Source organism: Indicator indicator, chromosome 18, assembly GCF_027791375.1.
Source record: "Indicator indicator isolate 239-I01 chromosome 18, UM_Iind_1.1, whole genome shotgun sequence".
Classification (NCBI taxonomy): domain Eukaryota; kingdom Metazoa; phylum Chordata; class Aves; order Piciformes; family Indicatoridae; genus Indicator; species Indicator indicator.
In genome coordinates this window covers 17,758,323-17,781,854 of record NC_072027.1, presented here as the reverse complement: position 1 = coordinate 17,781,854, position 23,532 = coordinate 17,758,323, and the positions used below count along the sequence as shown (strand labels likewise).

The following is a 23,532-nucleotide window of genomic DNA, read 5'->3' as shown; positions in this document are numbered from 1 at the left end:
TTGCTTTACAGCTCTTCAGAAAGCAGCCAGGAGAACAGCATAAAGAGAGCATGGATGCAGAAAAGTTATGCACAGATTTTGTGGTCACAGCACAGCTCTGACTTTAAAAAAAGACACAAAGATGGCCAGGAGGTCTGCATTTAAACAGCATCTGCTCATCAAGCTCCTTTTCCCCCAAGTGTCAGAATGTTAGTGTGTTTCTGAAAGGTGATGTGCAATGACTGATCTGTACCTCAGCACTGTGCACCCCAGCCCACCCTGCTGCAGGAATTGTTTCTCTGGGGCAACTTCCCTGCTCCTGACCCTGACTTCTGCTGCTGCAGAATCCAGCCCCATTCAGAGATGCAAACAGATCAGCATTTCTTTCTAAGAAGGAGATGTAAAGCATTCCAGGGACAGTGACCTTAAGCAGATGTTGGATCCAAAGCTTATTTTATGTTCTCTTGCTGCAGTGCTGGCCATGGATGAGTTTTCATGCCTCCAGCATTCTCTCCAGGAAGGAGAAAATAAAAGTGTACTTGAATGAAAATTCAGGGGAAAAGCTATCTTAAGAAGTTCTGGGGCTTCTTGGCATTTTCTCTCTGTTCCAGCAAGACCAGAATGTCTGTCCTACTACCTATAAACACGTCTGGCCAAACAGGTTTGTTTGCATCTCAGCTAACAAACCTAAGTGAAGTTGTTGAATCTCAACAGCAAACACTGCAGTTTAATGGCAAACCACCTCCCCAAGCCCTTGTAAAGCAAGAGAGCATACAAGGGACTGACATATAAATCACAATGTCAATTGTCAAGCAGAAAATGACTGGGCAAGTGCACAGAGAGGTGCTCATTCTCCTGGGTCAGGCAAACAGTTTGTCTGTCTGACTTCTGGAGGTCATGTTTGAACGAGTGTGGAGCTGCTTTCACACTTCTGGGTCACCACACAGGTCAGACAAAGGGGAGATACCTAGAGGAAACAAAGAAATAGGTGGGGAAGTAAAGATACTGCCAGCTACTCAACCCTAAAGGGGTTCAAACTTTGCTTTCCTTAACATGGAGAAGAAATTGGAGTTGAATATGAACTAGACTAACATTATTTCCAGTGCCACTAGAAGTAGTCCTGTGTTAGTCTTTCATAGAACTGTATTAGACTCTCTGAGCATAAAACCTGTTTGGTGCCAAACACAGAGCAACAGGTACCTCACAGAATCATAGAACTGCTTCAGTTAGAAGAGACCTTTAAGGTCAGCCAGTCCAACCTTCAACCTAACACCACCATGGCCATCAAACCATGTCCCCATGTGCCATGTCCACAGGTTTCTTGAACACCTCCAGGGATGGTGACTCTACACCTCCCTGGGTAACCAATTCTAACGCCTGACTAAAATTCATTACCTTCCCTAAAAAGAGTGTAAAAGGAACAGAATGTTTGCATTAGAATGCATGATGCCATTCCCACTGGAATGAGACAGCAAGGGTTTTGCAAACCCTAATGAAGAAAGGAAAGGCTGTTCTGCTTTCCAGGAAAAGGACAACCTTTAAACCATTGGAGAAGTGCCTCATACACCACAGGCAGAACTCAGCTCCTGTCTCTGGAAATTAATCAGTTGACATGATCATTAACAGGTCCAGCAAAGTGCAGTGCTAAATGAATCTTACCTCACTAGGGTCAAGTATGACATCTGGGGCTGTAATGCCATTCATTTTTGCAGCTTTGTGGAGGATGTCTTCTGCCTCTTGAAATCTTCCCCGGGAGATCAACCACCGTGGAGATTCTGGAATCACCCTGCAGAAAAAGTTCAGAGTGTCAAGCCTGCAGTTCCAGGGAAAGCACTGCTGCAGCATCAGTACACATTGTTCCAGGCACAAAGAGCTCAAAACTTGCCACATCTTGTAGAAATTAGAGCAAGGACCACAGAAATCAGCTTAGGGAGCAGATTAGCACACTGAGCAAGAACAGAATGAGATGATGCTGGAGCACCTCACCTGTGAGGACAGGCTGTAGGAATTGGGGTTGTTCAGCCTGGAGAAGAGAAGGCTCCAGGGAGACCTTAGAACTGCATTTCAATATCTGAAGGGGACCTACAGGGAGGGACAGTTTAGAAGGGCCTGTGGGGAGAGGACAAGGGGCAATGGTCTGAATCTGGAGCAGGGGAGATTTAGGTTGGACATCAGGAAGAAGTTCTTCACAATAAGGGTGGTGAAATACTGGAGCAGGTTGCCCAGAGATCTGGTTGAGGCCCCATCCCTGAAGACAAGTTCAAACTCAATGTGGTCCTGAGCAACCTGATAAAGTGGTAGATGTCCCTGCTGACTGCAGGGGGCTTGGACAAGATGACTTTTGAGGGTCCCCTTCCAACCTGATGCAATCTGTGGGCTGTAGAAGCACTAAAGAAATGAGCAAGAAGTCAGATAAAAAGAGCAGTCCAAATCTTCAAAGTATGGGAAAAGAGTAAAGCAACTCAGAAATGGGAACACAGAAGCAGCATGCTGTGCATGCAGAGGCATATCCTATGAGAGAGTAACAGAGAAGTAGTAACTGTAAATACTGTCACAGAAAGGAAGGTCAGAGAGTAGCAACTGCCTGAGTCATTCACTGTGTAAGAAACTGGATAGAATCACAAGCATAAAAACTGGTGTAAGGTGGAAGTGAAGAAACACCACCACCATGTGGACTGTTCAAACTTTACAAGCCACCTCCAAATATGTCATTACTCAGGGAAGACAACAAGGAAGCCTCACAGATCAGAACCACAGAGGAGGTTCACCCACAGCAGGTTGCACAGGATGGTGTCCAGGTGGGTTGTGAGAATCACAGAGCAGGGTCACCCACAGCAGGTCGCACAGGATGGTGTCCAGGTGGGTTGTGAGTGATTCCAGAGACAGAGACTCCACCACCACCCTAGGCAGCCTGCTGCAGGGCTCTACCACCTTCAAAGTTAAGAAGTTCCTCCTCATGTTCATATGGAACTTCCTACGTTCAAGTTGGTTGCCCATTACCCATTGTCTTGTCACTGGGCACCACTGATAAAGGCCTGGTCCCATCCTCCTGACACTCACCCTTTAAGTATTGATCAGCACTGATCAGATCCCCCTCAGTCTGCTCTTTCTCAGACTAAACACTCCCAGGTCCCTCAGACTTTCCTCATAAGGGAGATATTCCAGTCCCCTCATCACCTCTGTAGCCCTTTGCTGTGCCCTCTCAAGCAGTTCCCTGTCATTCTTCAACTAGGGAGCCCAGAACTGGACCCAGTACTCCAGATGAGGCCTCACCAGGGCAGAGCAGAGAGGAAAGAGAACCTCCTTTGACCTGCTGACCACAGTCTTCTTGATGCACCTCAGGATGCCATTGGCCTTGGCCACAAGGGCACATTGCTGGCTCATGGTCATCCTGTGGGACACTAGGACCCCCAGGTCCTTTTCATCAGAGCTGCAAGTACAGATGTGCAAGAACTGCTTTGTAGCTTGTCTTATCTGTCACCCTAGCATTGGGCAGCTTCCCAAAAGGTTTCTCCTACTGTGCTTAGTTCAGGCCTGCTCCTTAAAGCTCCTGGATTTCAGTTGGTGCAGAAGGAGTTTTACTGACTTTAGTCTTTGCACATCATTTTATACAAGCCTACAGAAAATGAAGAACAAGGTTTTCAAGCATGAGTTGGATCATCTGAAAGGTCTGGACTTGCAGATAAATCAGAAATTCATAGAATGGGTTGGGTTGGAAGGGACATTAAAGATCATCCATCTCCAACCCCCCTTCTATGGGCAGGGACACCTCCCACCAGCCCAGGTTGCTCAAGGCCTCATCCAGCCTGGCCTTGAACACCTCCAGGGAGGGAGCATCCACAACCTCCCTGGGCAACCTGTTCCTGTGTCTCCCCACCCTCACTGTCTAGAATTTCTTCCTGATCTCCCCTCTTCCAGCTTCAATCCATTTTCCCTCATCCTAAGCACTAAAAGCCCTTGTAAAAAAATCCATTCCCAATGGCCCCAGTGACTAGGAAGAGCAAAGAACACAATGCCCACTCTTCACATGTCCTATTTCACTGGTTTAGGCTAGGAGTCTGCATCTTAAAACCAGAGAGATGAACTTCCAAACAGTCAGTTCTTGGAGATGAAGTTGTACTCACCACCAGAGTGGGATGAAGAGGAGCCCAGGTAAGGTGAGTGCCAGCAGCAGCATCCTCCAGTCTCTGATAAAGTAAGCAACCAGTGGCAGCAACATGTAGCCAAATGCATAAAATATACAAACACCCAGAGTGGAGAACTGCACACGAATGGATTTGCCAAGAATTTCTGTGCCTGTTCAGAACAACAGAGTGAGGGTTAGGATTTTAACTCCGGAGCAACCCACTCATCAAAAATAGCTCTATCAGCTGGCTTTGAAACATGCCACACCAGGCAGCTACAGCATTTAATACCCTCTGGCAGTCAAGGGGGAACATAGATTTGCTTCATGTAGTGATCCTCCATCAACCCAGGTAATCACATGCATAAAAGGAAGAGAATTGGGCCACACAGTGTTTCTGTAGCTTACAATAACTAATACTTCTATAATTCTACCCTCTTACAACCTCACAATTTTACTTGGGGAGCTAAAACCACCCAAAATACTACGAAACATTCCCAAGAGTTAACTTCAGCTCAAGCTCTTTAGGGTCCTCTGCAGCTTATGGAGATCACCTTCTCTAAAAGATAAAATTCAGGGAACCTAAATTAGGTTCCTGACCTCTATCACCTTCTGAAAGACTAACTACTAGCCAAAAAGCCTTCCTGTGTACCCATGTGGAGTTCATGGTAGGTCACCAACCAAGGCCAGACCTAGCAGTGGGATGAAATGCATAAAAAGGGGGCAATGCTCCCCTTCGAAATGCCTTGGGATCTGCAAAGCAAGAGACTTAAGAAGAAAAAAAATGTTCCTCATTTCCACAGAAATGAAAGAAGACTACAGAAGGGCAGCAGTGTGTCTGCTCTCACAGCCATATTACCCGGCTTTGGCCCAGAGAAAGGATTTCTTGCCAACATTTGGTGGTTTGGACACTGAGGTCACTGGAAATCACATCAATAAAAGAGAGAATTTTTTTTGCAATCTCAGATAATTTACATTCCCATGATGAAATACAACCTTAGTCAAAAATCATTATGCCATTTAAATCTCTACTGTGGGCTGCTTGAAGGAGATTTTGTAACTCTCATTCTTTTTTTTTTTCCTTCTGCAAGTTTTAAAATCAAATAGGCCTACAATAGACAGCAGAAATCCCTGAAGAATCATGCCTTACATATCTGATCTCTCCAACTACAAGATGGACTTTGTTTTGAATCATCAATTTCTGTCCTTTTTTTTTTTTTTCTTTTTAGGATGGTAAGACACAGAATTCAATCAGATTGCACCTCTGTCAAATAGGAATTTCCAAGGAGAGGAGGATTTATCCATGCACAGTGAGAGGACACCCTTAACAGTGGTGCTTGGCAAAGCAGATCAAGGCTAAGCCAGTAGTGAAAGGGAGCAGGAAAAGCACAAGGCAAAAGAACACATACTGTGCCCAGCAGGACTTTCATGCCCAGCAGGACTTTCATACCCAGAACAAATGCTGCCACGTAGTTGGAGATCTGTCCCATGCCGACCAGCATAAATAACACTGAAAACATCTCCCAGCTGGTAGAGAAGACCTGTATGAAGCTGAAGCCAGTCTGCATTGCCAGAGTTGCAAACAGCACATTCTTCCTGCCAAACCTTCCATGGAGAGGTTGAATAAAGGGAAAAAAAAAAAAAAACACAAACAAACAAAAGCAGACAGATAATTATACGACAGCATGAAAAAATCTTCAGAAACAGAAATATTTAGGGAGATACAAAGCAGCTGCAAAAAGCTTCAGGAAAGGTGACACAGGCACAATTATTCTGAGTACATTAAAAATAAAATCCCTTGGTCAAGAGGAGATAATATTCCAAGGGGCTGCTAGTTAAGTGCTGCAATGCTATTCTTTTCACACAGATAAGATAAGCAGGGAGGCAAATCTTGAGGAGAAGGTAATATAAAATGTAATGTATCAGATGGTCCTTCTCATCTAAAGAGCACTGTCTTCTGTGGTCCTTCTTGGCCACAGAGCAGCATGGTAAAGGAAAGAGAAAAAAGAAGGGAGGAAAGAAAGAAAGAGGGGAGGAGGGAGGAAAGAAAGAAAGAGGGGAGGAGGGAGGAAAGAAAGAAAGAGGGGAGGAGGGAGGAAAGAAAGAAAGAGGGGAGGAGGGAGGAAAGAAAGAAAGAGGGGAGGAGGGAGGAAAGAAAGAAAGAGGGGAGGAGGGAGGAAAGAAAGAAAGAGGGGAGGAGGGAGGAAAGAAAGAAAGAGGGGAGGAGGGAGGAAAGAAAGAAAGAGGGGAGGAGGGAGGAAAGAAAGAAAGAGGGGAGGAGGGAGGAAAGAAAGAAAGAGGGGAGGAGGGAGGAAAGAAAGAAAGAGGGGAGGAGGGAGGAAAGAAAGAAAGAGGGGAGGAGGGAGGAAAGAAAGAAAGAGGGGAGGAGGGAGGAAAGAAAGAAAGAGGGGAGGAGGGAGGAAAGAAAGAAAGAGGGGAGGAGGGAGGAAAGAAAGAAAGAGGGGAGGAGGGAGGAAAGAAAGAAAGAGGGGAGGAGGGAGGAAAGAAAGAAAGAGGGGAGGAGGGAGGAAAGAAAGAAAGAGGGGAGGAGGGAGGAAAGAAAGAAAGAGGGGAGGAGGGAGGAAAGAAAGAAAGAGGGGAGGAGGGAGGAAAGAAAGAAAGAGGGGAGAAGGGAGGAAAGAAAGAAAGAGGGGAGAAGGGAGGAAAGAAAGAAAGAGGGGAGAAGGGAGGAAAGAAAGAAAGAGGGGAGAAGGGAGGAAAGAAAGAAAGAGGGGAGAAGGGAGGAAAGAAAGAAAGAGGGGAGAAGGGAGGAAAGAAAGAAAGAGGGGAGAAGGGAGGAAAGAAAGAAAGAGGGGAGAAGGGAGGAAAGAAAGAAAGAGGGGAGAAGGGAGGAAAGAAAGAAAGAGGGGAGAAGGGAGGAAAGAAAGAAAGAGGGGAGAAGGGAGGAAGGAAGAAAGAGGGGAGAAGGGAGGAAAGAAAGAAAGAGGGGAGAAGGGAGGAAAGAAAGAAGAGGGGAAGGGAGGAAGAAGAAAGAGGGAGAAGGGAGGAAGAAAGAAAGAGGGGAAGGGAGGAAAGAAAGAAAGAGGGGAGAAGGGAGGAAAGAAAGAAAGAGGGGAGAAGGGAGGAAAGAAAGAAAGAGGGGAAGGGAGGAAAGAAAGAAAGGGGAGAAGGGAGGAAAGAAAGAAAGAGGGGAGAAGGGAGGAAAGAAAGAAAGAGGGAGAAGGGAGGAAAGAAAGAAAGAGGGGAGAAGGGAGGAAAGAAAGAAAGAGGGGAGAAGGGAGGAAAGAAAGAAAGAGGGGAGAAGGGAGGAAAGAAAGAAAGAGGGGAGAAGGGAGGAAAGAAAGAAAGAGGGGAGAAGGGAGGAAAGAAAGAAAGAGGGGAGAAGGGAGGAAAGAAAGAAAGAGGGGAGAAGGGAGGAAAGAAAGAAAGAGGGGAGAAGGGAGGAAAGAAAGAAAGAGGGGAGAAGGGAGGAAAGAAAGAAAGAGGGGAGAAGGGAGGAAAGAAAGAAAGAGGGGAGAAGGGAGGAAAGAAAGAAAGAGGGGAGAAGGGAGGAAAGAAAGAAAGAGGGGAGAAGGGAGGAAAGAAAGAAAGAGGGGAGAAGGGAGGAAAGAAAGAAAGAGGGGAGAAGGGAGGAAAGAAAGAAAGAGGGGAGAAGGGAGGAAAGAAAGAAAGAGGGGAGAAGGGAGGAAAGAAAGAAAGAGGGGAGAAAATTAAACCCAACCCATTGAGCTGTTTGAAGTGCTGAGTTACTGTTTGGACTGGACGATCTCAAAGGTCTCTTCAAACTAACACTGAGTGACTCGAAGAGTCAGTGCTGATGTCTTGGCTTGGGCAGCCCCATACCATCAGAAGGCTTTGCTGCCTACACGGCACACACAGTGTGTGCCCAGGTGGCCAAGAATGCCAACAGCATCCTGGCCTGGATCAGTGATAGTGTGGCCATCAGGACAGGGAAGTGATTGAGTGATTGTTCCCTTGTACTGGGCACTGGTGAGGCTGAAACTCAAATACTGGGTTCAGTTTGGGGCCCCTCACTCCAAGAAGAACATTGAGAGGCTGGAGCAGGTCCAGAGAAGGGCAACGAATCTGATGAAGGGTCTGGGGAACAGGGCTGGGGAGGACTGGCAGAGGGAACTGGGGTTGTTCAGCCTGGAGAAAAAGAGGCTGAGGGGAGACCTTCTGGAGGGGAGACATGAAAGGAGGTTGGAGTGAGGTGGCATTGGTCTCTTCTCCCAGAGAACAAGTGATAGGACAAGATGCAATGGCCTGAATGATGTTACAAGGCTTGGGGCATAGGGATTATGTTCCAAAGAAACAAACTCAACAAGTAAATCAAGAAATTAGAGACCACATATTTTCCTTTGGGAATCAGGAGGACAGCACACTGCACAACAAATCCTAGGCAGTTAGAAAAACTGAGCTTTAAAAAACCCAAAACAAACAATAAGTCCTATGAGATGTTGAGGGAGCTGGGGGTGTTTAGCCTGGAGAAGAGGAGGCTCAGGGGAGGCCTTATTGCTCTCTACAACTACCTGAAAGGAGGTTATAGCCAGGTGGGGGTTGGTCTCTTCTCCCAGGCAACCAGCAGCAGAACAAGAGGACACAGTCTCAAGCTGCACCAGGGGAAGTTTAGGCTCCAGGTGAGGAGAAAGTTCTTCACAGAAAGAGTAATTTGCCATGGGATTTGCTGCCCAGGGAGGTGGTGGAGTCACCATCCCTGGAGGTCTTCAAATAAAGCTTGGACCTGGCACTTGGAGCCATGGTTTAATTGTCAGGAGGTGTCAGGGATTAGGTAATAGGTTGGACTTGATGATCTCTGAGGTCTTTTCCAACCTGGTTGATTCTGTGAACGTCATAAAAATTAATAGTGTCTGATTTTTTGTTTCATGTCTGCACTGATAAAGAAGGAGGCCTTACTTCTCTGGAGTGCTCTGCAGCTTCCACAAATGCAAATCACCAGACTTGATGCTGCATTTGATGAGGAGGCCTTGACCACCCTGGTCTAGTGGAAGGTATCCCTGCCCATGGCAGGGGGTTGGAACTGGATGATCTTCAAGGTCCCTTCTGACCCAAACCATTCTATGAATCCATGAGGAAGAAAAGCTATGGGTGTTTATCACAAGAGAATTTTAGATCTAAAAAAAAAAAAAAAAAAGGAAAAGAGGCCAAAAGGATCTCTCTGCACATAGTCCAAAGTCATTAGAAGAGAATGTCATTGACCTATATTTTACCAGATGATACTTATCTCCTACACCTGTTTTCTGGAATAAACTCAGCTTGTTCCAGAAGTGATTTTGCTGAAAAAACAAACAGGTAGAGATAACCCCAACTAACAAACCTTGTAACGTTCTGTCCTAGCTCAGGTTTACTCTGCACACTCTGTGTAGGTTTCAGCTCAGCCACAGAACAAAGATGTGGTAGATAGTAGGTGCAGAAAGACACTCAGAGCAAACTTCACCCCTAAGAATTGCTCAGAACCCAACACCAAACAAAGAGCCAGAAGCTCTGGTATGTATACTTTACTTGTCTGAGAGCTGTCCTGATGCAAAAGAGCCCAGCAGGACACCCACAAAGAACAGGGAGGTGCTCAAAGGTTCCTTCCAGTCGTTGTCACAGACGAGATTCCACTGCAGAGAGAGAGAGAGAACATGAAAAGTCTTCTAATAAACAGGATTTCCCCTTCTAAACATCTTGGCTAAGTCTGGATGAAAATGTACCCTTTGGACAGAAGACCTTCACAAGAGACATTAATAACTAACCCATGGCACTGATGCGGCTCCATAAAAATGTCAGGAAGGGACGTGGAGAGCAGAAGCAAAGGCCACATGCCACAGGCCACGTTGGAAGGGTCCTGCTGAGGCCCCAGCACTACCTCCAGAGGTGGCCTGTGTAGCTTTCTTGACACAGGTGATTGTAGAATCACAGAACAACAGAGGTTGGAAGCAATCTCTGGAGATCATCCAGTCCAACCCCGCTGCTAAAGCAGGGCACCCACAGCAGCTTGCCCAGGATCACAGTGTTCAAGTGGGTTTGGAATCTCTCCAGAGGAGACACCACAACCTCTCTGGACAGCCTGCCCCAGGGCTCCAGCATCCCCACACAAAAGAATTTTCTCTTCCTGTTCAGATGGAACCTCCTGGGTTCCAGTTTGCACCCACTGTCCCTTGTCCTGCCACTGGGCACCACTGACAAGAGTCTGGCCCCATCCCCTTGCCCCCTGCCCCTTTTATCTCTTGCTGGGTATTGCTCAGATCCCCTCTGGGGCTGCTCTTCTCCAAGCTCAACAGCCCCAGGGCTCCCAGCCTTTCCTCCTCACAGAGATGCTTCAGGCCCCTCATCTTCATAGCCCTCCACTGGACTGTCCCCAGCAGCTCCCTGTCTCTCTTGAACTGGGAGCCCAGAACTGGACACCATACTCCAGATGTAGCCTCATTAGGGCAGAGTAGAGGGGGAGGAGAACCTCCCTCAACCTGCTGGCCACACTCTTCTTACTGCACCCCAGGATCCCATTGGCCTTCTTGGCCACAAGGGCACATTGCTGGTTCATAGTGAACTTGTTGTTCACTATGCAGCACTCCTAGGTCCCTCTCTGCAGAGCTGCTTTCCAGCAGGTCAATCTCCCACCTGTGCTGGTGCAGGGAGTTCTTCCTCCCCAGGTGCAGGACTCCAGTCTTGCCCTTGGTGACCTTTATGATGTTCCTTTCCGCCCAGCTCTCCAGGCTGTCCAGGTCTGGCTGAATGGCAGCACAGCCTGAGAGGGTGCCAGCCACTCCTCCCAGTCTGGTACCATCAAAACTGATGGCTGTGGTATCTCCCTGACATGTATGGGCAACAGCAACTCATCATTTCATATTGCACTTTGTTCAGGTCCCTTTTAAAGGTGCTGCAGGATCTTAACCTGCTGCTGGGTTTGGAAGGAGTGAGAACAGACCCAAACTTGATTTCCCTGCACATGGCAAAGCCTGCCATTAAAAATTCACATTTCTAATGGAAGACAAATGGAGGAAATGAAAGGAAAAAGCCTTTTTTATTTCACTTTAATTTGGTTTTGAGAGAGACTGGAGCCTGTTCACTCCTCACTGGCAACATAACTAGCATCAATTATAATCTTTGGAACACAAATTGAAATGTACACCAAAGCAAACCAAGCTTTTCAAAATGAAAACAATAAAAAAAGAAGAAGAAAATAAGAATCATTAAATGAAGATTGCAAGAGTTTCCAGCCTGGTGTTTCTGAAACAACCCTCCTGTTATTTTTGTGTCTACACCAACAGCTGTTATTGAAAGAGTCTTTGTTTTATTTTGGTTTTCTGGGGAGAAATAAAAGTGTGCAAACATGAGAAGAAAGAACAAAACCCAGCAGGGAGGCCTCGTCCCCTACCTTGCTGCTATGCTGTAACTGGAGATGTTCCCAGGGCTCTGCCCTGGCAGAGGGCAGGAGGTGCTGCAGCCCCATGGGAGAGGAATTAGGAGGCAGCCAATGTTTCTGATGTGAGGCCAAACCCTCCTGTGCTCAGTTATTCAAACAGCTCCTGCAGGGCTGTTTCCAAGGGCTGGAAACTTCTAGATTTTAATCTGTATTTAAAAAGTTGAAAACATTCACCCTGACCCAAATAACTAATCTCCCTTGCTCCCCAATTACAAATAATTAGTGTGTTTTCCTCTCAGTTGTTTTGGATTTGTACTGAAACTCTTGAGGATCTGCTCCTGCATGTTCCAGCTCCACCTTCCCAACATGGTGGTGGGGCCACACGTAGGAACATCAGCACTGTGCTCTCTGCCATTCCCATCTCATAGAATCACTGAATTCTTTCAGCTGGGAAAGACCTCGAAGATCATTGAGTCCAACCATCAACACCACCATGGCCATTAAACCATGTCCCCACCTCCAGGGATAGTGACTCCACCAACACCTCCCTGGGCAGCCTGCCCCAATGCCTGACCACTCTTGCAGGAAAGAAGTTGTTACTCATCTCCAACCTAAAGCTCCCCTGGCACAATTTCAGGCCATTTCCTCTGGTTCTATCCCCTGATATTAGGGAGAAGAGACCAACCCCCAGCTGACTCCAACCTCCTGTACAGAGCAATGAGGTCTGCCCTCTACCTCCTTTTCTTCAGACTAAACAACCCCAGTTGTTTAACTTCAGCTATCAATCCTTAAATGATCTCATGAACTCATCATTATCATTTTTAAAGGTCATGGAAGCAAACAAAGTGCACCTCTTCCCAACTCGAAACCATCTTCAAGTCACTTTTTAACCCCTCCTTGGATAACTCTGGCTGTGGTTTGATGTCTGAACCACTAAACCATGTCCCTCAGCACCACAGCTGAGTGATGTGGCTGTGTGGCTTTTCAAACCCTCCAGGGATGGGGACTCCACTGCTACCCTGGGCAGCCTGGTCCAGGCCTTGACAACTCTTTTGGGGAAGAAATTGTTTCTCATGTCTAACCTAAACCTTCCTTGATCTAACCAGAGGTTGTTCCTGCTTCCTCTATCACTTGGTAGGTGGGCGAAGAGACCAACCCCTACCTGGCTCCAACCTCCTTTCAGGGAGTTGTAGAGAGCCAGAAGGTCTCCCCTCAGCCTCCTTTTCTCCAGGCTGAACAACCCCAGTTCCTTCAGTTACTCCTCACAAGAGGTGTGCTCTGCACCCTTCACCAGCTTCGTTGCTCTTTTTGTTGTCCAAGAAGTCACTGAAGCATCACTGTTGGACCAGCGTGGCAGAGTGAGTGTCCCAGGAGCAGTTAGTGATTAAACTCTGCTGCTGGCAGTGCTGTTGGGACACAGCATGGCATAACCCAGTTGTGCTATTTCCTCTTCTTGGTATCCTCTGAGCTGGCTGCTAGCTGGAGTGGCCTTTGCCCCAGTGGAACAAGATAAAGGTTAATGTCAGCAAGGGAGCAGGGAAGAGGAGACAAACACTGCAGCTTTGTTTGCAGCAGCAGCTCCTGAGGTTGTGATGCATGGAGTTCCTCATCACCCACACCTCACAGCACAGCATGGAGCACTCTCACTCAGCTTTAGCACAACTGCAGAGGAAGAACACATCCTTCTGCTGGAGCTTTCTTGATGTTCTTACTCAGACTGCAGACACTTTGGGCTGTAGTTACTGCCCAAACAATTCACCAGGTTGGGATCACGTTCTCAGCAGCAGCTTCACACCTAACAGCTATAATCAATTCTGCACAAAGGGCACTCAGCAATGGGGAGGCTACACCCCACTGAGTGCTGGGGTTCAGTTTTAGGGCCTTCATTCCAAGAAGACATTGAGGTGCTGGAGTGGGTCCAGAGGAGGTCAATAAAGCTGGTGAAGGGTCTGGAAAAGAGCAGCTGAGGGAACTTGGGGTTGTTCAGCCTGGAGAAAAGAAGCCTGAAGGGAGACCTCATTGTTCTCTACAGCTCCCTGAAGGAGGTTGGAGCCAGGTGGGGGTTGGGCTCTTCTCACAAGGAATAAGTGATAGGAAAAGAGGAAATGGCCTCAAGTTTCACCAGGGAAGGTTTAGGTTGGACATGAGGAACAATTTTTACCCTGAAAGGGTTCTCAAAGCCTGGCACAGGCTGCCCAGGGAGGTGGTTGAATCCCCATCCCTGGAGGTGTTTCAAAGAGGCAGAGATGTGGTGCTGAGGGCCAGGGTTTAGCACCAGCCTTGGTAGAATTAGAGAATGGCTGGACTGAGTGATCTGAAAGGACTTCTCCAACTAAAGCAATTCTATGATTCTTTATGCACCTCCAGAATGGATTCCTGGCTGATACCAGCTGCTGGTGAGGACACAGGCAGAAAACATGGACAGCCTGGGGGGAAGCAGAGGGACACCACAAGGGAATGGCACTGAAGCAGTTGCTTCCTGAGCACAAGTTTGGGGCCAGAGCATGAAATGGTCCTGGGGATTTAGAGCCATCACTGCAACTCCTCTTTAGGAAAGCACTTTCCATGTTCTGATTCATCTCTTCCATGGAGCCACGTCTCCAAATCCCTTCCTATAGGGCAAGCCTAGTTACAGAAGTGAGAATAGAAACTCTCACCCCTCAGATCTCCTCCCTTCCCTGAACACAAGGCCCTCCCCACCCACATGTTATTAGTTTTCAGCCTTTTTTATCACAGCACAACCCAAACAAGTTGGATTATTGACAGTTTAGCTGGACTCACTCTACCCAGCACAGGCAGAAGTGTGTCAGCCTTGCTGGACTGGCATCTCCTGTAGGCTATCTCAAACCTTTCCAATGTTAAACTCAACACTGCTGCAACTGCCCTACCCAAAAAGAAAGCTCCCCTATAATTTTCACACAAAGCAGAAGGAAATCCAGATTTCAAGATGAAATACTTGAATTCTTTTAACCCTTAATTGTGGAACAACCTTCAAATTAAAACTGCAAGGTAAGTGCAGCAAAGAGGATGCTACAGGTCCAGCTGAAGATACTGCCAACCACAACTGCTAAATATCAATCCTCCAAGCACTCTGAAGCCTTGAAAGCTAAATTCCTGTGTCCAGGCTCCTCATCCACCCCATGTGCAGGATACCACTTGCCTCCAAAGGAGGGCTGGCACTTCATGAATTACCACCTGTACATCCTGCAGTGGATTTCATCCAGACAAGGATGCAGACCCCTCACCCTGCTTCATTCACTGCAATTATATCACACAGACTCACAGAATGATAGGGGTTGGAGAGGACATAGATCCATAGAATGGGTTGGGTTGGAAGGGACATTAATGATCATCTGTTTCCAGTCCTCCATGGGCAGGGACACTTCCCACCAGCTCAGGTCGCTCAAGGCCTCATCCAGCCTGGCCTTGAACACCTTCAGGGAGGAGACATCCACAGCCTCCCTGGGCAACCTGTTCAAGTGTCTCCCCACTCTCACTGTAAAGAATTTCTTCCCAATATCCAGTCTAAATCTACCCTCTTCCAGCTTCAATCCATTCCCCCTCATCCTATCAATACAAGCCCTTGTAAAAAGGCCCTGCCCAGCTTTCTTGTAGCCCCTTTCAGGTACTGGAAGGCTGCTCTAAGGTCTTCCCAGAGCCTTCTCTTCTCCAGACTGAACAGCCCCAGCTCTCATAGCCTGTCCCCTGTATCACCCAGTCCAACCTTCCTGCCAGAAGAGATAACAAAATTCTAACAAAATTCCCTGTCCTACTGAAGTGCAAAATTTGCCCAGTGTTTTTAATGCCTCCTAACATGGAAATTGCAAGTCTTAAGTACAGAGGAGCTCTTGAGAAGACCAAAAGTTCTTGGGATAGAGCATCACAACAAACAATTATGTACCACCATTAAAAAGGTTTGGGAAGCCACAGAAGTAGTTACAAGGCCATCAACCTCACTTGAAACAAGTCTGCTTCTCAGATGATAGACATCTGGCCCACCACAGGAGTGCTTGTATTTCCCTGATGCCATCACCAGAACCCAAACCAAAGATGAAATGTGACAAATATAAAAGCTTTGAGAGCCTCATTCTGTTACATCCCTTTTATATAAAGAAAAGGTTTATGGGAAAAGGGATTTTTACAGCTCCATTATATCACAGTATCATAAAATTGTTTTGATTGGAAAAGGCCTTTAAGATCATCAAGTCCAAATGTTAATCAAACACTAAGCCATGTCACTCAGCACCACATCTACATAGATTTTAAATACCTCCAGGGATGAGGGCTCTACCACTGTCCTGGGCAGCCTGTTCCAGGTATCGACAATCCTTTGGGAAAGAAATTATTCTTCATGCCTAACCTAAACCTTCCCTGGTGCAACTGGAGGCCATTTCCTCTCATCCTGTTACTTGCTACTTGGGGGAAGAGAACAAACCCTCCCCAACTTCAATTTCCTTTCAAGGAATTGAAGAGAGCAATGAGGTCTCCCCTCAGCCTCCTTTTATCCAGGCTAAACAACCCCAGTTCCCTCAGCTGTCCCTCATAGGACTTTCTCTCTAGACCCTTCACCAGCTTCAGTGCCCTTTTCTGGACCTGTTCCAGCTCCCCAATGTCCTTCTTGGAGTGAGGGCCCCAAAAATGAGCCCAGCACTCAAGGTGTGTCCCCAGCAGTGCCTGGCACAATCACTTGCCAAGGCCTTCTGGCCACACTATTGCTGATCCAGGCCAGGGTGCTGTTGACCTTCTTGGCCAACACTCCTTTATTTGCTTTTGTTAAACTGTTTTCCTCTCTCTGTGAGTAACATGCATGACTGAAAAGTGAAGTGGGATAGTCCCATGTGCTAATATTTTCTTTTTTTGAAAATCAACATGTTAAGCAAGAATTTTTGAAGCCAATCCAATATGCTGTACCCTTCTCTTACCACTTGTTTCTCTCTGCAAGTAGAGGCAGGTTCCTCAGACGACTCTTGCAGTCTCACGACTGAGTGTTTAGAACCTTTGATTCAGAGTCTGGTCCTGTTTATATCCATAGAAATAGCCCCTGCTTGCTTGAGAGCTGTGTTATTAAACACCCTTTCCTCTGAAAAGACATTTGTCTATTCCAAATACTGGGAAGTTCTACCTTAAAGATCATTATCTAAATGTAAACAGAAGGCTGAATCTCCAAACCACACATTCTGTTCAGTTTCTCTCCTTGTAGTTGGTTGTTTTGGTTTTTTTTCACAGAGGTAAAACTTACACAGAACAGGAAGGAAAGTGCCAAATACTTTGTAATTCTGGTACATAAACCTAACTCTGCCCCACACATCACGTTTTTGAGGTGGCTGGAGGAAAGGGAAACAAGGGAGGGACACCAGAGAAACATGAGCTGAGCAGTAATCTCAAAGTAAGGATGGTGCTGTGGGGGACATTACCCTGTCATTAATACTCCACAGCACCTCTAGAAGAGCACTGGTTCCATGTCACCCATGTCAACTTCAATAACACTAACCCTATTTGATGTTGCAAGGTCAGAAATGTCACAGAATGGTCAGGGTTGGAAGGGACCAATAGAGATGACCGAGTCCAACCCCCCTGCCAAAGCAGGATCACCCAGGAACACACTCAGGTGGGCTTGGGATCTCTCCATAGGAGACTACACAACCTCTCTGGGCAGCCTGCTCCAGGGCTCAAGCACCCTCACAGTAAGAAGTATCTCCTCATGTTGAAGTGGAACTTCCAGTTTGTATCCACTGCCCCTTGTCCTATCACAGGGCACCAGAGAAAAGAGCCTGGTCCCTTCTTGACACCACCCTTCAGATATCTACAGACATTGGTAAGATCCCACTCAGCCTTCTCCTCTGCAGACTAAAGAGCCCTGCATGATGTACTTTATTGACAGGCTGAGAGAACTGGGGTTGTGGAGCCTGGAGAAGGCTCCATGGAGATCTTCTGGTGGCCTTTCAGCATTTGAAGGCAGCTACAGCAGAGCTGGAGAGGGACTCACTACAAAGGCATGGAGTGTCAGGATGAGGAGTGACGACTTCAAACTGGAAGAGGCTGGATTTAGATGAGACATTAGGAAGAAATTCTTCCCTGTGAGGGTGGGGAGGCACTGGAACAGGTTATCCAGAGATGTTGTGGAGGCTCCAGGCCTGGAAGTGTTCAAAGCCAGGTTACATGGGGCCTTGAGCAACCTGGTCTAGTCAGAGGTGTCTAGTAGGGGTTGGAACTAGATGATGTGTAAGGTCCCTTCCAACCAAAACCAGTCTGTGACTCGTATGATTCTTGAACCTTTCAGCATGAAAGCCTCAGTTGTTTAGAGCTGCTTTGGCATCTCTGTCAGACATTAATTAAATGACAACTTGACTTTTTTCCCTTCTTCTGACAAGCCTATTAAGATTAAGATTTTGTACCTGCAAAGCACCTAAAGGTCTTTCCAAAGCTTTATCAGCTCCTGGGGCTGAGAAGTTGTCAATAGGCACTTTGGCCAGAAAACCAAGCAGGTGTTAGCCTACAGCAAGAGAGAAGGTGGACCAGTTTTAGAAGATGAGGAATAAGGGAGGTGACTAACATGAATGAGGAGCTTGGTGAGAGCTGAACCTGGATTATCTAGTGCTGAGGGACATGGTTTAGTGGTGACCTGGCAGTGCTGGGTTAATGTTTGGACTTGATGGTCTTAAAGGTCTCTTCCAACCAACACAATTCTGTGATTCTGCAACATGAACTTGATCAACCCTCCAGCTGCTGGCTCCACTCTTAGAAAAGCCTGTGGAAATAACAACCATAGAATCAGAGAATGGTAGGGGTTGGAAGGGACATGGAGATCTTTGAGTCCAACCCTCCTGCCAAAGCAGGATCACCTAGGCAAAGTCACACAAGAATGCCTCCAGATGGGTCTTGGAAGTCTCTAGAGAATGAGACTTCTCTGGGCAGCCTGCTCCAGGGCTACAGCATCCCCACAGTAAAGAAGCCTTTTTCGTCCTGTTGAGGTAGAACCTCCTGTGTACCACTTTGTATCTGTTGTCCCTTGTCCAGTGAAAACATACTGGCACCTTCTTTAATGTCTAGCATGAGGTGGTGGTTTTATTCTGGTAAAGCAAAACAATACATCCCTCTGCCTTCCAGCAAAGGGTGAACATCCAAACCTCGAGTTTGACAGCTACGCTGCACCACTGTGCCCATTCACATGTAATTGCCACAACCTCTGCTTGCTTCCTGAAGGTCTGCCACAACCCACTGATCTCCAGGATGAGGGTCTGACAGCACAGTAGGACACCTGAATCCTTGATGTGCTGGGAACAGAAACCTTTTATCTGGCCAGAACTTTCTCTCCCTGCTCGTCTGTCCAGGACACAGAGCCAGCCCCACACCAAGCTTCAGGACATTGAGCAAATCCCACCATGCACATCCTTCCTCTGCCAAAGCCAAACAGTCCCCGAAGCTTGTTAAGAGCACAAGAAGTTTAAATCACACACACAGCTCTGGAGCTCACCACCCGCCCTGAGCTGATTTCAAACTGATGAGTAACACCACAGCACATTTTTAGAGGTTGAGGATGAATATATGTGTACAAAATTTGGTGTCTGTTTGTGTTTGGATATGCTCTATCATCTAACATCATCTCATTATATCATATTTCTAGTCCATTCATGCTCTTGACTCCACTGCTCAAGCCTGTTCCCAGTTCTTCAGTACAGCCCCATAAAGATATGAATGGCAGAAGAACTTGGCCTTTTCCCTTAATTACCCTTGGCTTCATTCCTTTTACTACCACATATGAACTTCTACTACTCCTACATGCTTTTTTTATGGGACTTAGGGAGGAACAAGAAAGCCACAGATGGCTTCTTGAGCCAGAGCAAAGCTTTTCTTTTCCGTTTCAAAAAATAAAAGACAGAGAGGGATTTTATTACAAGGGAGCTGGTGAAATACTGCAGACTGGTTAATAACAACCTTCTGCTGTTAGCCCCTGTGAGAAAAGGAAGTCTGTAAAAACACTGAGTTCCCTTTCATTTGAAGTCTCCCCTGGAAAGCAGAACCATAAACAAGGACTTTCTCTAGAGTCTTGAGAGATTCAGCAGAAAAGCTTTCTTAAGAGAAATAAATAAATAATTCTCCCCTTCCCCCTCCCAGTGCCTAGGAAATCTGGGACAAAGGTCCTCATGACTATTCAACGAGTTAGAGACATGCAACCAAATACAAGATTAGTGAATCATAAAAGCAGCAGTGCAGCAGCATGCCATGAAATTAAACAAGTCTAACATTGAAAGCCTGCAAGCATGTGAAGGCCACAGCTTCTTGCAAAACTGCCTCAGAAGCATTAACATGAAAGGAGAAAAAAAAAAAAAAACACCAAACACTGCCTCTATGCATAATGTTTGGGCAGACAAACATTTACCTCCCACAGACACAAAACCTCTGCCAACCCCTACGGGACAACAGGCCAGAGCTGCTCAGCATGTTAACAGCTCCTGTTTCTTAGAGATTATCAAACTCCTGGATGATATTCTGACAGCCCAAGGCATTTTCATTCACGCCATGCCAAAGCTCAGCAAAGAAGCTCAAGACAAAGTACTGGTTGAAGTCATGGCTAAACCAGGTCAACTATTATCATAAGGGATACAAAACAGGGAACAAAACTTGTATGTTCACCCTGAGAAGATGTCCTAAGGACACCTCTGCCTTCCACAGCTACGTTTCAGCAATGACCAGGGTCTAGAATTTCAGAGATGTTTCTTCTCCAGGAAGACAGTTCTTTCAAAACAAGTGAGGCAATACCCTGTGCTTGTCACAACCACTCACACCCTTGCTGCTGTGTGAGCAAAGGAAGTTTCCAACAACTCCAGTGCCACCGTTTCCGTGCCACTCTGTGCCACCATGGCTCCTCTCCCATGCTCCCTTCCTCATCCCAGTCCTCCTCCTGAAAAAGATTTCTGTGCTCAGAACAGCTTACAGTCACCAAGTACTCACACTCACTATCCAAACACCCATCACAACCCATTTTGCAAATACAGTTCCAGCTCTGTCAAACTGGTTCACAGGCACAAAGAAGCCACAGGACTGTACAAATAGTTTGTCAGCCTCCTGAAAAGCCTTATTCTGAAATTCAAGTATTCCTCAAAATCCATTTCCTTGTGTCTAAGACAACCAACACCTGCGGGCCTGCACAGCTCCCACCTAAAACAAGAGGGACAACCAGCACAGCTTCAACTTTGCTTGGTTGTCCTGACCAGAGACTTGACTTGCCAGGTGTATCTGAGCAGACAAGAACGTCACCTGTCCCAGCACATGACTGAGGACACCAAAGCAGTGGACATGGCTAAAAGAGAGGCATCATGTACAAACAGCAAAGCTCAAGGTCCTTTTGGACACAGCATCAGGGCTCCCTGAATACCTGCATCTTGCACATCTCAGGGCGACCCGCCTGCACCTTGTGCAGCTCAGGGTGACTTCGACCACCTTTTTGCATAAGGGAAGCAAACCATTTTGATCTCCTGAGTTCAAAGAGGCATCTATGAACCACCGAGAGAGCTGAACCCCTTGTCCTTGTGCTTTCCCTTGCTCCAAGCCACCTGTAGATACCGATGAAGCCCTTTAAGCAGTAACCGAACACATGCCACACTGGTTTAGGAAACGAGCTGTGTTTGGAGACCACTTTTGCGAGTGGAAGCAAACAGATGTCAAATTTAGCCTGGCAGACCGAGCAGAAGGGTGATGCCCCGGCAAATGCCCTAAGCCACGGGAAAGCCACACCACTGCCACCATAATCACACTCTTCTTCTTGGCACACCCGGAGCATCCTGCCCGCATCTCTCGCTGCGGAAGAGCCCCACTCCCGCCGCCGCCCTCTCCAAGCCTCCGCACCTCAGTGACAATGGTGGAGTGGTAGACGTCGCGGCTGTACTCCCAGCCGTCCAGGCACGGCTCCTGCTCCAGCGAGCTCAGCTCCACGTCGGAGCCCGGCCGGAGCCCCAGCGCCGAGAAGTTGCGGAGCGCGGCCAGGCGGTAGCGGCGGCAGTGGCTCGGAGCCGCCTGCCCGCCCTGCGTCTCCAGCGGGATGCTGGCATTAAGCCACTCGGCGCTCAGGTTGGCCTCGGGGGGCACGGCGCAGTGGTGCTCGGGGGTCCCGGCCATGAAAACGATGGAGAGACCGTTGAAGCCGTTGGGGATGATGCTGGCGCTGAGGAGGAAGAAAACGAGGCGTTGGAAGCGGCCCCACTCGCCCAGGAAGGCGGTGGCCGCATCGTAGTCACGCATGGCGCGGCCGAACTGCGGCCGCCGCTACCTGCGGGCCCGTCTGGCGCGGGCAGGAAGCGGCCGCCCCGAGCCGCAGTGCAGCCCGCCGAGCTCCTCGCCATGGGCCGGGCCTGGCCGGCGGGGGAGCGGCCGGGGGTGGGGTTTTGCAAGCGGAGGGCCCTCAGGTGGAGCCGGCTGCCGGAGCCGCGGGGCAGCCCGGGGTCGCCGGGGAGTCACCGCGGCGCGGCGCGGCGCGGCCCGGCCCGGCCCGGCCCGGCCCAGCCCAGCCCAGCCCAGCCCAGCCCGGCGCGGCCGCCCCACAGCCGGCTCCCGGCATGCCCTCGGCCCGCGTGCGCAGGAGGCGCGGCGGGGGCTCGGCCGTGGAGGCGAGGCTGGGCCCGGCGCCGCCTGCGGGGGGAGCTGCCTTGTCCTGGCCTCGCTTCCCCGCCGCGCTGTCGGCGGCCTGAAGGACAGGGGCAGTGCCTCGGGCTGGTGTTGGCAGCGAGGGCAGGAGGAGGCGACCCAGAGAGATGCCGGGCAGCGCACACAGGCTCTGCCCGCCCGTACCGGTGCGCCCTGCCCGTCCAAACAGGACTCGGCTGCCGGGTCCGGGCAAGCATCGCTTTGGCCCTGATGCGGGGCCACTTACCAGCTCGCCGCAAAGCTCCCGGTCCTGACCGAGCTTAGTGGCTTGTCCCTTGCCCTCTGGGGACTCCTTGTCAGAGGTATCCCGTTAATCCAGGTGTCACATCCCTTATTTACTGCACAAAGGGTAAAGAAATGGGGCTTGAGATGGATCGAATCGTTACTCTGCTGCCTGCCTGTTAAATGGTTCCTCACCTTGTATCCATCTCCAGCAGCATCTTCCTACAACTTCCATCTACCCTTCAGCAGGATTGTGGCTGTGAAAAGGTTTTACTGACCATGATGCTTTTCTGAGGGAACACACAACAAATGCTTGACAGATCCTATGGTTAATAAATAATATCCTGAGCCTTAGAATAGAAAATATAAACTTTGCTGAGAGGGTGCTGGAGCCCTGGAGAAATTAAGGAGTCTCCTCTGGAGAGATCCCAAACCCAGCTGGACATTGTGATCCTGAGCAAGCTGCTGCTGATGACCTTGCTGGGATTCTGGGATTCTTAGGGCAAAATCCCCAGCTCATTACCTTGTGTTACCATCAGGAAGATCACATCTCCCATAGAGCTCAGTTAGGAAGCTGCAGAAGCTGGCCTTGCTCTTCATGTTTCCAACTGGCTTTTTTGGCTCTTATTTTCTTCACCTCTAATTGATAAAAGCCAAACATATACCTTCTACAGCATTTTGGAATGCTTGCATTTAAAAAAAGGCTTCCATTCCATATGGAAAATCTCAAAGGTGGGAAAAAAAGTAGAATTTTAGCCTCAAAATCATCCTTGAACCTGCCCAGGGTCTGCGTTAGGGGCTTTGTAGAATTGAAGAGTTGGGACTGAACCATCTAAAAGCCAGAAAAACTACTACACCATGACAGCATTCCTTTGTGGAAGAGATTACCTGTGGGAGAGCTCATTGTAAGGCTTTGTCAGTCATGCTTCATTCACAGAATCACAGAACTCTTTCAGTTGGAAAAGACCTTTAAGATCACAGATTCACAGAATCAACCAGGTTGTAAAAGACCTTCAAGATCATCAAATCCAGCTGGCCTTCAACATAAGATCACCATGGACGTGAACCATGTCTACACGTTTCTCAAACACCTCCAGGGATGGTGACTCCACCACCTCCTTGGGCAGCCTGTTCCAATCCCTGACCACTCCTGCTGCAAAGAAATTGTTCCTCATACCCAACCTAAACCTCCCCTGGCACAATTTCAGGCCATTTCCTCTCATCCTTTCACCTGGTA

The 23,532-nt window shown here is 48.1% G+C and overlaps 1 protein-coding gene across 1 annotated transcript in view; it reads right to left on the bottom strand.

Moving 5' to 3' along the window:
* LOC128973024 (organic cation/carnitine transporter 2-like) overlaps positions 1-21,671 on the bottom strand; it is a 33,362-nt gene extending 11,691 nt beyond the window's left edge. The window contains exons 1-5 of the mRNA XM_054389202.1: positions 21,279-21,671; positions 9,587-9,690; positions 5,553-5,707; positions 4,104-4,275; positions 1,639-1,765 (exon numbers count right to left, since the gene is read on the bottom strand). Coding sequence (XP_054245177.1) covers positions 1,639-1,765; positions 4,104-4,275; positions 5,553-5,707; positions 9,587-9,690; positions 21,279-21,671 — 951 coding nt within the window. The remainder of the gene's footprint in view (positions 1-1,638; positions 1,766-4,103; positions 4,276-5,552; positions 5,708-9,586; positions 9,691-21,278) is intronic.
* Between the last annotated feature and the right edge of the window lie 1,861 nt (positions 21,672-23,532).